The 13,769-nt window shown below is 38.2% G+C and overlaps 1 protein-coding gene and 1 non-coding gene across 2 annotated transcripts in view; both read left to right on the plus strand.

Annotated features, from left to right (window-relative positions):
- WDR43 (WD repeat domain 43) overlaps positions 1 to 13,505 on the plus strand; it is a 56,083-nt gene extending 42,578 nt beyond the window's left edge. Inside the window, exons 12-18 of the mRNA XM_004452348.5 lie at positions 2,254 to 2,340; positions 3,713 to 3,744; positions 4,398 to 4,461; positions 6,634 to 6,747; positions 7,162 to 7,231; positions 11,751 to 11,800; positions 11,905 to 13,505. Coding sequence (XP_004452405.2) covers positions 2,254 to 2,340; positions 3,713 to 3,744; positions 4,398 to 4,461; positions 6,634 to 6,747; positions 7,162 to 7,231; positions 11,751 to 11,800; positions 11,905 to 12,084 — 597 coding nt within the window. The 3' untranslated portion in view covers positions 12,085 to 13,505. The remainder of the gene's footprint in view (positions 1 to 2,253; positions 2,341 to 3,712; positions 3,745 to 4,397; positions 4,462 to 6,633; positions 6,748 to 7,161; positions 7,232 to 11,750; positions 11,801 to 11,904) is intronic.
- Positions 8,339 to 8,473, plus strand: LOC111762718 (small nucleolar RNA SNORA42/SNORA80 family). The gene has a single exon (XR_002795761.2). It is a non-coding gene; the product is annotated as a small nucleolar RNA SNORA42/SNORA80 family (small nucleolar RNA).
- Positions 13,506 to 13,769: the final 264 nt, after the last annotated feature.

Genomic DNA, 13,769 nt, shown 5'->3' on the forward strand with positions numbered 1-13,769 from the left:
AGGTGGAACCTTGGCAATGGGTAGGAGGTTTGGGGAAAAGGTTCAAGAGGGTTGGGGGTAATATTGCATAGTCCTTAGAGGTGAAAGTGCTAGACACTTTATATAAGGAGAGACATTTATGATTCTGATTTTGTAAGTTGGTGACTGCTTGTATGAAGTTTCTTAATTCTGTTTTTTTAAATTACAGAATTTGATAGTCATCTGATCATGAAATTTAAGTGTAAAAAATAATTGGATTAAGTACTGCCTGATTAGATTAAAACAATTTTCATTTGTTAAGGGTATTTATTCTAGTGTTTCAGCAATATTATGGTGCCACTTAATATGGATGTAACTTATATGTAACGTGTGAGTAGTGTCTCTCTGATTTACATTTTGGTCTAAATGAGAATTTGGGTCATTTTGCAAAATGAGACAGGAAAGCAGCAGATTTAAAAAACTTAAAATTACTTTAAAAATAATTCATAAATGAATGTATTTTGGAAGGTGGAATTTAGTTTACCATGGCACTAAAAACTGTAGATAATGATTTGGTGAAAAATAAGCTACAGAAAACAATTTTGAACTGTAATATAACTTACCTGTTATCATTGCTAACTTAACTATACTTTGAAACCTTCTTCCTCAGTAGGTACAAGTGAATGTTACCAAGAAAAATTTCAAAACATTTACAAGAGTAGATTAGTAGAGTGGAAAATAGTGACTTTCTTTGTAATAGCCCAAAGCTGGAAAGAGCTCATGTCCCTCAGCAGGTGACTGGATAAACAGATGGCAGTATAAGGACTGGATTTTTGATACCAGCAACATGGATGAATCTCAGAAATACTATGCTATGAGAAAGAAGCCAGACCTCAAAAGAGGACTTAACCAACTGTACAATTCCACTTGAGTAAAAGTGCCGTGCCCTGTGGCCCAGGCTCTGCTTCAGAGGGTGGGGAGGAGGCAGAAGGAGGGCTGCGGTCCGAGGAGACTTTGAGGGTGAGGGAACGATTTAGCGTGGTGTTTGTCCCTGGGTGTGTATGCCGGGCTGCTTAGTCTAGGCTTCATATACATGTAAAAGAAAAACACCTCTGCCTTCCGCGTCCTCCCCTTGGTAGTTGTGACTGTGGTTGATAGGGTTGTTTCTTAGATCCTTGGAGTCAGTCTAGCAGTGATGGTGACTCCTCCCTCTGTCAACATTTTGTTTGGTTTGGGATAACTTATGCTTTTTAATCTTAAGTTTGAAAATTATTATAGTACCTGAGTCTTCAGTGGATATCCAGATTACCCTGGGGTTTGTTAAAAAATCTCCTGCCCCATAGTTTGGGGTGACTTCTAAATAGCAAGACTATATATATATTTTTTTTATCTGGAAGTGATAATTCAATAGTACTTGATGCTTTTGGAAGAACCTTGATGACGTAAAGATAGTTTACAAGCAAATAAAAGCCATAGGCCATTCTGAAAGGCTGCATTAGGAACTGTAAAGAGAGGTTGGAAACTAGTTTTCTACACCTCTGCCCTTCAGTGCTGTCCATGCATGTCTTTTCTAGCAACAGCCACCTCCAAGGCAGCACACACCCTTAGGGAGACCCTCAAGGAGCGGGTGTGATAGATTTATTAAATAATAAACAATATAGTGTGGACTTAGTAAGGGGTCTGGGTTTTTCACCTGACTGGCAGAGGTGTCTGGGGAACAAAAAAGGTTTAGAACCCTGGATTTAGAGGCATGGAATGGGCTGCCTGAGAGGATGCACGCAGCTTCTCAGGGCCAGGCCTGAGCTTCAGGTGGGGTTTCTCCCGTAGCTTCACCCTAAATGCAGCGTGGTTTTATCCAAACATTCATGATAGTTTAAAATTTTATCCAAAAGTTGACTATTTAATAGATCATTGCTTTCCAAGTGTGACTTCACTTTGTGTTTTGCCCACTCTTAGGTGGACACTTATTCAATTTTACAAAATGAAAATTTGGAGATTTCTAGTCTTTTAAGTGGTATATCTGTATTTATATGCCTGGAAAAGTTCTTGGCATTTTATATAAAATATTGGTTCTAAGAGACTAGAATTTGTGGAGAAATAACCTGTTTATTGAAGGAAATTTCTCGATAATAAGATATAACATCCTCCAATCAGTCCCTCCAACTTCTGTTTGCTAAAATTCAGTTGGTAGTTTTATTTATTGTCTTGGTCTTTTTAACCATCTTTACAGCTTTTCTTGTAGTATCCTTAGCTTCTGAATATACTTATCATAATATTCCTTTTATTTTTTCACAGAAAGTACTTCAAACTAAGAATTTAAATCTCATAAAGAAGACTGTCTTAAGGATGCCCCTGCATGCAGTTATTCCACTGTTGCAAGAGGTAACCACGTGCTCTTTTATTTTAAGGTCCTGCTGGAATACTAAGGATTAAAGATAGAGTCCAGCATTAGAGAATTGGATTTGGAATGTATGGCATTTAGAGTCGATGCTAGATGCCAGGGAAGAACTCCTAAGTACTTTAGAGACACTGGTGATATTGATGAATGCGAGTCCAGCATTAGAGAATTGGATTTGGAATGTATGGCATTTAGAGTCGATGCTAGATGCCAGGGAAGAACTCCTAAGTACTTTAGAGAGACTGGTGATATTGATGAATTCCTGAGGCAACGAAAGGAAATGCCATTGGCATTTCCCCCTTTATTCTACAATGTGAGCATTCTCTTTACCTGGGAGGCACTTGGAAGTTTAAAGTGAATCAGGACTACTGTTTACACGCAGGCCGACATCTACGCAGTTCCAACTGCTAGCCCTGAGAGGATTTGGGTTTCACATTTTGTCCTGTGAGGTACCTTAGCCTAACATGTAAACCTCTTTTATACGATTTGATTTTCTTGCTCCCAGGAGGGCTGTTTGTCTCTGTGCAGGGCAGCCTGGCATTGGAGAGGGCCTCAAGTTTACCTGGTAGTAGTGCAGCCTCTGGCCTGTATGTAAGCAGCTCTCACTATCTGAAAAGTGATGGTCCTGCCTCTGCTGAAGTCATTCTGTTTTAGCAGTGTTAGGAATGGGGTAGGTAAGAGTTAGACAAGAAAAGGGTAGTGGGGGCACTGGACACAGGAAGCCGGTGCACAGTCCATGACAGCCTGTGAGTGGCTGGCAACAAAGGATAACTCAAACTAACCCCACCCCAGGGTCTGGGGACATCCTGGGAACCAAGGACAGTACTGTGTCCTGAGGTGCCACCCAGTTGCCTTAAGGAAAATTTTTCCTTGGTCTTTCTTAAACATATATATAATTTAAAGCTTGACTCAAAACTGGGTACAGGTTGTTAAAATTAGGCTTGAAGATAAAGTGGATTCTTTGTACACTGAAATTATAAAAGTGTACCGTACTGTGTTTTTTAGTATTTTCATAAGGTTGCACAATCATCATCCCAAAAGAAACATCCCCTACCTCCATTCTGCCCCCTTCCCAGTTTCTGACAACTACTAATCTGTTTTCTGTCTCGGAATTTACCTGCTCTGGACATTTCATATAAATAATCCTAGCCTGGATTTATATGACACAATTACTCCTGGATTGAAATATATCCCTAAAATATATTATGTTGGTACGTAGCAGACCACTAAATAAAAAAATTATTCCCTTATACACTCATTGTTTTCCTTTGTTCTTTTGGCCCTGTGTGTTCTGGGAATTTGTGGAGATGGGTTGCCTCTGAAATGCTATTGCTAATGTGCTTTTCTCCCCCTCAGCTCACAAAAAGATTGCAAGGACATCCTAATAGGTAAGCTATGTAAGCGATTTCACTTACTTGTTTCTGTAAATATATATTAGATGCCCTTATTAAAAATGGCACTTTCTGACATTAAATATTAAGTAGCACTAAATTTTAGCAGAAGTCTGAGTGTCAAGTATTACTCCCTCCTCCCCCCTTTTTAAGTTGATTGATTCGTATTGGCAAGATATTCTTTTATATATATATATATATATATATATATATATATATATATATATATTTTTTTTTTTTTTTTTTTTTTCCCCCCCTCCCTTGTAGGAAACTCCTATATAGTTTTCCCCAATTTATTATCAGGCTACTTAAGTGCATTTAATAACTAAGCTTTATGATATGTAAAATTGTCATTTATAGAACTTGTGTGACTTTTGGTAGCTGCTTAAATTGCTTTAGAGGGAAGGTTTTTGCTGTTTTTTATTGTCTCTCCTCTCACCCATGAAGAGGTTAGTACATAACATAGATATCAAATGGACTCTGAAGGAAAGAACTGTTACATTCACAGTAGTATTATTCCTGTAGGCATCTTCACAGAACACAATTGATAGAGCATCACTTGACCTTACTGGACTTTTCAGAACTTTACAACTGAGATGTTTCATTTTGAATTAGCAAGCACTAGTTTACTTGGAATTTTTTTTTTTCAGTGCTGTGTTAATGGTTCAGTGGCTGAAATGTGTGTTGACGGTCCATGCATCATACTTATCCACAGTAAGTCTTTTCAGCTCTGGTTACGTAGTAGGAATGCTTTGACCTGGATAAGAATTATAAACTTGTGACTTAGCAACACCATCCCCTCTCCATCTGTCCTTTAAACCATAGATGCTTCCTTTAGAGATTTTGTTGTGCTCCTGGTGCACTGACATGAACCCTTTTATATTGTCACCATAAATTGCCTGCTCCCACCTCACCCTTTAGATTTTAAAGGAATGTATATTCCACAGAGAACACAGAAAGGAGAAAAGTTAAATATTGCTACCTTAGCCTTCTAATGGTTTTCTGTGTCTACTACCTTTTCAGCAAAATTGCTTTTACATTGTATGTGTCCCTCTTGTCCATTTTTAAAAACTTCCCAGATTTTAAACATTTACATACACACTAACGTGTGTGCCCTACCTTGTTCCAGGAGCATAAAAGGTAGCTTGTGAGGATATATGAAACGACAGCTCACGTTTTGCTGGGGCGGCTATTAGCTGTCAGTGAACTATGCAAATGGAGGGAGGAGGCATAAAATCTTAAAACACCAGTAAAAGCTAATTTACGAGTCACAATGTGAGTTGGGTTCTTTGTCCCCACATCATTGTGTCAGTTATATATTAAGCTAGAAATAAAATTATACAATCCATAAGTGTATGTGTGTATGTATATATGTGTGTGTATATCTTTGATTTAATCATCTAGCACCTATAACAGATTTCTTAAAAGGTTGTAGGGGATAGTTGAAAAGAATCCTTCATTGCTGTTTAACCTGTAGTTCTTCCTTCTTCAACACAGTCCCACCCAGCCCTTGCCTGGCCACTTTCCTTTGTTTTATGCCTCGGACTCTTTTTGTCTTCAGTAATAGCAAATAGGGGAAACTACTGGATAACCTGCTTTGAGGTCAGCAGTTTGTTTTTTGTGTGTCTGGGGAATGAGCTCTCTGCTGAGATGTTAGAATGAGGATGAGCCAGGAAACTGAAGATGAACGTTGCTTCTTGCAGTTTGTAGGAATCTTTCTTGGGAGATGGAGATTGGAGGCACTGGTGGGTGGAGTGACTGGTGGCATAGGGTAGGGGAAGGTCCCAGCAAGCGTCAAGGCTTGGGACTCTTCCTGGGGAACAGGCAGACACTCATTTTATGGCCTCAGTTACTTGCTTGGAAAGGAAAAGAGGCCCATGAGGCCTTGTGATGAGACCCTCCGGAATCGGCTCCTAGGGGAAAGCTGCCAGAGAGTAGTTTTGGAACATTCAAGGTCTGGTGAACAGATCAAAGAAAATGTGGTATAGGGAAGGACTCTGCTGCCCATAACAGTTTCTTTTGCTTCAGAGAGCAGCACTTACCCTTCCTTTTCTCCTTCAGTTCTTCTTTCCTTACACACAAATCTTGAGTCCCTCCTCCAACCCACATGCTGTTGTAGGCACTTAATAGTATACACGGCACTCTCATCCTTGTCTTCCTGGAACTTACAGTCTGAGTGGAAAAATCAAAGGAAGATGATGGTAAACTGCCATGTGATAACACTAAACCTTGTTTTATTCTTATTTGTGTCTATTTACTGTGTAAAGTTTATTAACATTTAAACGAAGTAATTTATGCTGAGGTGTCAGAAAGTCAAGTAAAAGGTAATTAAAAGACTGAATAGAGTCCCTTTGTGGTAGCTCTGGAGGGGCAAATGAAAAGATTTCCTCCTTTAATATCTTTACCCTCTAATGGTTCACAGGTTTCATTAATCAAGAGTGTGTTTAAAATACTACAATGTCAGCTTTGTACTCCATCTTTCCGGGTCCTTTTCATGATACCTGGTAGAGAGCTTCCCTTAGCTTGTTGGGATCTTGTGGCAGGTTAGATTTAGAGGAACCCCTCTTTAGTTCACAGATACGTGGTGTGATACATTTTATCTATTTTCTATCGACCCTATCTGAAATAATTTTGATCAATACAAAGAAGTCCTACCCTGCATTTTGTCCCTCCTGATCTTGTATTATTTTTAAAAATATGTTACTTTTTGCTGTGTGGACATTGAGGCCTCTGTGAAAATTGTAGCTGTTGCCAGCCTGTGCTGCCGGCCAGCTACTGGCCTGGAAGTGTTATTGAGCAGATGCTGGTGGTGCTGTGTGGCTGAGCATGCCTGTGTTCGCCATCGCTACAATGTAGTAATGGTATCAAACTGTCATTTCTTCATAGTTGCCTGACCTGGTACCCCAGCTGGGGACACTTTACCAGTTAATGGAAAGCAGAGTCAAAACTTTTCAGAAACTCTCCCACCTTCATGGAAAGCTCATCCTTCTCATTACACAAGTGAGTAAATGATCAAACGTTTTGTGCTACAACTTTGGAAGTGAAAGAATGGCGAGAGGAGGAAGGACTGTTTACTTGAACATTGAGAGCTCGCTGTTTCAGTGAGAAACTGGTATATCAGAATCCCGTCGTTAACCCTGGAACGCTATGCAGTTAGAAAACTTCATACCGATTCCAGCATTTACTCCAAGCTTCTCACCATTGTATCTCAACAGTCAGGATGGCTGAGTTACAGTGCAAAACAAGTTACAAGGTATTTATGCAGTTGAAGTTGTATCATAGAAAGGAAACCTAATTGCCTTAGAGGAGTTCCCAACTTTTACAGAGTAATTCTTTCTTACTTGACTTTGGAGAGGGCGTGATACTGGGATCAGCTCATCCTGCCCTTCATAAGAGTAATTCTTCCTCTTGCAGGTTACAGCATCAGAAAGACCAAAGGGACTGGCATGTCCAGAGCAGAAGGCAAAATTGGTGTACGAAGAAGGTAAAGAATGAGGCTGGGGAGGAGTCTAGAATTGGAAGGAGTATTTTGATTTTTGTATTGACTCAGTTCTCTTTTCTTTATTTTATAAAAACTTCAATCATAGTTTGGCTCACCTCCTCTAATGAAACAGGCAAGCAAGTAGCCAAAATAGGCAAAACCTGTGCTCTCATAAAAAAGACAAGGCACAAATACAATACAGTAACAAAAAAGGCTTTAGGTACGGAAGAGCTTCAACTAGACTACCATGATGAATACACTTTATGCCAATATGTTTAAACTCCTAGATGATAGGGAATTTCTTATGAAACTTTAATTACCAAAATCAACTTTAAAAAAATAGAAAAGTTGGTTAAATAATAGCTTTTTAAATTATTTCATCAGAACCTCTCATCTCAAAAATACCATGCCCAGAGGTTTCACAGGTTTATTTTATCATGTTATCCTTTCATATACTGTTTAGAAGTTTTATGCCTCAGGTGCACTAATCTTGTTAACCAAACCAGATAAAGATGGTAAGAAAACTTTAGACCAAGCTCAGACATCCTTAGTAGTAAATTGAATTTTGCTTTGTAAGTGAAATAATATGTTTGTTAGCAAGTAGAATATATTTACAGATTGTAAGATGATTTAACATTAGGAAAGCTACAAATGTAGTTAGGACATTAACACATTAACAGGAGAAGACTAAAATATCTTAATATAGAAAAAAATCCATAAAATTCAGTCTTTGTGCATCAGAGATAATTTCAGCAACCTAGGAATTAAAGGGAATTTCCATACTTTAAACCTACTTCAAACATACGTAATGATTATACTTGAGAAACGTTTGCAAAACAATAATTTACTTTTTCTTGCTTTTATCCCTTATTGAACTGGATGTCCTTCCTAGTACCATATGAAAGGAATACATTTTAGAACGTTGGGTTTTACAGATAATATGGTTTCTACATAGACAAAGAATTTAGTCGTACCATTGTTAATAACAACTATGTAAGTAAGCAAATTTTTTGGATACCAAGATCAACAAAAATAGGAGTATTAACTAGTCAGAAAATGTATTAAGAAAAAGATGTCATTCACATTTTGCAGTCAAAGCTATGAAATAATGCATGAGTTTGGATTTATGGCAGGCCCGTCCCCCTGAGCCTGTCATAGTGTCCCATGCTAGAGCAATCCGTGGCCCCGAACCATTGCCTGGCCTCCTTGTCTATGGGCCTTGGCACTGAAGCGGGCTGTACAGTGTAATAAAAGAACAAATTGTGACATACCTAGGAATATATCTAAAAAATGAAAGCCTTTATAGAGAAATAGGAAACCATAACTGAAGGCTATAAAGGTATACCTGAATAAATTTAAAGATAGGCCAATAACCACAAAAGAGAGGATTCCATATTTTAAATTTCTGTAAGGTGAGTATTTTGTTTAGTTGGGGGAACAAAGGACCCAGAAAAATTATGATTTAGGTATGAAGACTCAAAGCTGGAGCGCAAGAATAGACCAATGGGCCAATATTAGAATAATTACTCTGAAAACCCATTACCTGTGGAATCATGGTGCAGTGACATTAGGGCATGTTTTATATCAGCAAATAAAGATAGCCTTTTCTTGCACTGAATGTGTTAAAAGAAACTTAGTATTGGAGGATAACAGTCACATGAGCCTAGGATACATAGATGATTTCTTGGGACAAACACCTAATAAATATTTACAAAGATAAGCCCTCTAGAGAAATGCAAATTGAAACCTCAGTGAGATAATGCTTCATACTCTGGTAAAGTTCCTAAATAGAAAAGAGTTGGTGGAGGGGCAGGGAGCGGATGTAGCTCACGTGGTTGAGCACCTGCTTCCCATGTACGAGTCCTGGCTTTGATCACTGGTGCCTCCTGAGAAAAAGATTAAAAATATTTGGGTTGGCAAGGATTTGGGGAAATGGGAACCACCTGTATGTTGCTTGCTGCTGCGAGTCTGTTCATTCTTTTTAGAGAGCAATTTTGTCAACTTAAATAAAGTTGAAAATTTGCATGTCCCTCCATTCAGCAGCAGTCCATCTAAGAGTGTCCTCTTATGACTGACACTTGTCAGACTTTAAAGAAGTCTGACATATAAAGTCAGACATTAAAGAAGTCTGCAAAAGATAAAACTCTTCTCAGTAAATTTGTTTTGGAAAGTACTATTTGTAAATGAATAAATATTTAAAATTTTTGGAAAATATATTTTAATTTTTAATGTGATCAGTATTAGAAGACAACCTACATAAAGCTCTTTGGAGTCCTCAGTATTTTAAGAATATAAAGGGGTGGTGAGACCAGAAAATTTGAGAATTGTTTTCAACAGTAAGTATAGGGAAGGCATGGGCATAGAACCAGTAGCCGCCCAGCTCAGGGACCCCTCTGCAGTGGAGCCTGGGGGTTCTGTGGGGGGTTCTCCAGGGAGCCTTTTAGACCAGCAGGGGCAGTGTTCATGCCTTCGTTGATGGGAGGTGAAAAGCCGTAAATGTAAGAATGTAAGATGAATTACATACTAATTGCAGTCTTGTTTGTAATTTAAAAAACTTGTAGGGGAGTGGGTGTAACTCAGTTGTTAAGCACCTCCTTCCCATGTGTAAGTTCCTGGGTTCAATCCCTGGTGCCGTCTTTAAAAAACAAAAACAAAAAAACCTTGTAAACAACATAAGTCTTCATTAGTAGGACTATTAAGAAATGTTTTTTTCCTCAGTGCCACACTATATATTATAATGAAAGTGCATGCACTAGAGCTATAAGTTGTCTTCATGGGCATGTTTAATTGGTAAAAAGAAATCAGGTCATGAAATGCTGTTTTCTATATAGTAGTATGAAATGTGCGTGTGTGTGAATACACATAAAGTTTGAAAACATGCAAAACAATGACGGATATTTTTAATGAATGTACACATGTATTCATGCACGTGCATTATATTTGTTGTATAACAGCCCTACTTGGGAAAACAATAAATTGAGGAGAGTGGTTTCTTTTGGGAACTAAACTGAGGGTGATGGGCATCTAGAGGGCTTCATCTGTGTGTAATGACTTATTTTCTTCAGTAAGTAGAGGAAGAATGTTAGGAATTGCTAACGTGGGTAATGTGTGCACAGGTGCTTGTTTCATTTTTAAAGACATTATCATTTTCTATTTTCTACATCTATCTCTTAAAGAAATTAGTACCAGTGATACACCCTGAACAGATAACATTAGCACACCTAACAAAATTAGTTTCTTAATTTCATCCCATATCCAGTCCACCTTCCACTTTTCCTAGTTTTCCCTAAGATGCCCCTTAAAGCTGTTTTTTCCCCAATCCTAGTATCCAGTCTTGGCCCATGATGTTGAGTCTGTTGCTGTATCTGTAAAGTCTCCTAGACCTTAAGAGCCTCTTGTTTTTCATGACAGACTTGCTGCAGAGGCTGTTCCATGGAGTGCCCCCCTGCCTTATGGATTTTCCCAGTGGCTCCCTGTTGGTGTCATTTAGTTTGTTCCTCTATAAACAGGAAATCCGGTCTAAAGCTGCAATTGGATTTTATGTCATAGACTGCATCGGTGCTGGTGTGTTTGCAAAGTGCATCACACCAAGAACCCCGTGCTTCTTGTTCCTCCATTAGTAGTACTAAGATGGTGCCAGCCTTTTTCTCACCATCATTTGTTGTAAACAATCTAGCCGTGCTACTTCAGCATGTGAATATTTTGTTTCCCACTATTCAGCTAATGATTTTAATACCAATTGATAGTTTCTCTACAACCAGTGCATTCATTATGGATTATTTTTTTTAAGATTTATTTATTCCACACAACCCCCACCCTCCCCGTCTGCTCTCTGTGTCCATTCGCTGTGTGTTCTTCTGTGTCTGCTTGCCTTCACTTTAGGTGGCACCAGGAACCGATCCTGGGACCTTCTGGAGTGGGAGAACAGTGCTTAATCTCTTGCACCACCTCAGCTCCCTGGTTTGCTGTGTCTCTTACTTTCTCTCCTCTGTGTCTCTTTTTGTTGCATCATCTTGTCGCACCAGCACTCCACTCAGGCCTGCTTGCCATGTGGGCCAGCACTCCTGCGTGGGCCAGCTTGCCTTCACCAGTAGGCCCTGGGAATTGAACCCTGGACCCCCCATATGGTAGACAGGAGCCCAATTGTTTGAGCCACATCTGTTTCCCAATTATGGATTCTTAGTTCTTCTATTTCTTCTACATTTATAGGCTACTAATTTTTGGTAGGATTTTCCCTCATCAGCTGGGCCTGTTCAGTGACCCAGAAATGGCTTGGTTTTTAAAAATGAGGTTTTTTTAAGGTTTTGTTATTTAGTCCCTTTTAAGGACAGTTTGAAGGAATATCATAATAAATGTGCTTTTATGCAGATAAGAATATTTACTTAATACTTCTTATTTGGATAACAGCTGAATATGGTAGTATTTCTAAAAATAAATTCAGGAATCTGATTTTGTTTGATTTTTCAGGGCCAGGCCCTCTTCCTTGTTCACAGAATTAAAGCTGTGGGTTTTTTCTCAACAGAATCTTCTGAAGAGGAGTCTGATGATGAAATAGCAGATAAGGATTCTGATGTAAGTAATTTGTTTCCTAGTACATGAATCTGCCTTCATAACCTCTCTTATCTATTAGAAAAGAGACCTTTACAAATACTTTCCTTGCCTAATATTTCTACCAGGATAACTGGGATGAAGACGAGGAAGAGAAAGAAAGTGAAAAAGATGAGGATGTTGATGAAGAGGAAGAGGAGGATGGTGAAGAAAAAGATGACAATGGTGAGGACAGAGATGTGGCAAGTGAAAAAGAATTAAATGGAGATTCTGATTTAGATCCTGAAAATGAAAGCGAAGAAGAATGAAGACAGAAAAATAGCCAGTTGAACTGTCTGAACTCTGGCTCACCTTGCCCGATACTGCCGAGTTCTCCTGGGGAGAGTTGTTGGCTCTGTGCCAGGAGGCCAAGGACCGATGCTCATTTCCAAATTCATGGTGGTGGTTCCTGGGCCACCTTGCTGTCCTGACCATCCCAGACATAACTGTGTAAATAAGAGTGTTTCATTCAAATGTTAATAAAACTTTACACAGTAAATAGACACATTTTCTGCAATGTACTGACATGAGTGTCTTGATATATGGTATATTTTTATAATATAGCCTAGTACAATTGGTTGTATCAAGGATTGACTGAAGTGAAGAGAAAGAGACTTCCTGTAGGGGTTCAAGAACTGAACTGTTGGGAAGGCATCAGCTCTTATCTCAGGTTGGTATCTTTCGTCAAATCCAGATGTGAAGCAACACTAGTCCAAATATAATTTGGTCCATTTTCATAAAATATGAGGGAATGAATAAAAACTGCGTTTCAACAAAAAATCACCAATATCTCTAGCTTGTCTATTAACTGGTGATCTGACTTGAGTCAGATTGTATGTTTGAAGTGCTTCCAAAAAAGAACCACATATTTTTTAAGCTGTCATGTGAATATTTTTTTAAAACAACAAAAAAATTATGGTAATTAAATATTCTAAAGAGTTAGCCATATTAGGGGTTTTTCCTGACCGTAAATTGCCAATAAAGAATTATCATTGTATAGATTTATAAGTGCACATTACCTGCAACTTAAAAAAATTCTGTGAGAGCTGCTTTGGAAGAGGTTTTCATTTTTATTTAAATTACTAATGGATCAAAGAACAATTCTTTATTTTTTCTCTTTGGTTTTAGATATTAATGATAACCTTGTTGGAATTTTTCTCCAAAGAAAATATTTTTATAATTCAGTAATTTAATGTTTTCCTTCCTTTTCATTACCCAATCTTGGCAGTGTTAAGGTTATCTGTTTACCTTTAAAATAATAACTGACTCGATTTTTTTACATATGTATAAACAAGTATTTTAGTGTGCTATAAAGCCTTTTCAAGTTAATCAGTAATACTTTTTTTTTTTTTAATTTAAGAAGGAGCCAATGTTTGTTTAGTGCTCATTGGGGGGATGTACAGATAGAAGCAAAAATTTAAGGATGGGCTGGGCTGATGGATTTTTTTCCCCCACTTGTGAATATGTAAAACCCAAAACCATTCTTTCTTAGGGACTTTTTAACATCAGTGCAGAACAGATATTTCTGTGCTCAGCTAATGGAGCTGGAGCCATCCATATAAGCATCTTGTGGGGAAGGAAGTTTGAACCAGCTACTGGAATAATGTACAGATATATTTGTCTATAAATGGAGCTGTTTATGGCAATTTAATACCATTCTCTTTGTAAAGTGAATAAATATTCATCTTTACCCAGTGCTTGTCTTGTGGTATGTATATATAGAGGAATACAGCCACGTTTGGGCTTGTGTAGTGAGGGTTTTTAATCAAGCAGTTTTACTCCCCTAGAATTAATAGGAAAATGCTTTCAAGGCTTCTTGATAACTTTAGGATAATCTAGAATTTGTAATGAGGTAGATGAGCCAAAAATGTTGTCATCAGTGTCAGGTTGTAGCTGGTTGTTTTCTTGATGAAGTTCTACTTGGCTGGGTTGTGACTCCACAGCCCAAGGGTGT

This window comes from Dasypus novemcinctus, chromosome 25 (assembly GCF_030445035.2).
Source record: "Dasypus novemcinctus isolate mDasNov1 chromosome 25, mDasNov1.1.hap2, whole genome shotgun sequence".
In the NCBI taxonomy this organism is placed as follows: Eukaryota; Metazoa; Chordata; class Mammalia; order Cingulata; family Dasypodidae; genus Dasypus; species Dasypus novemcinctus.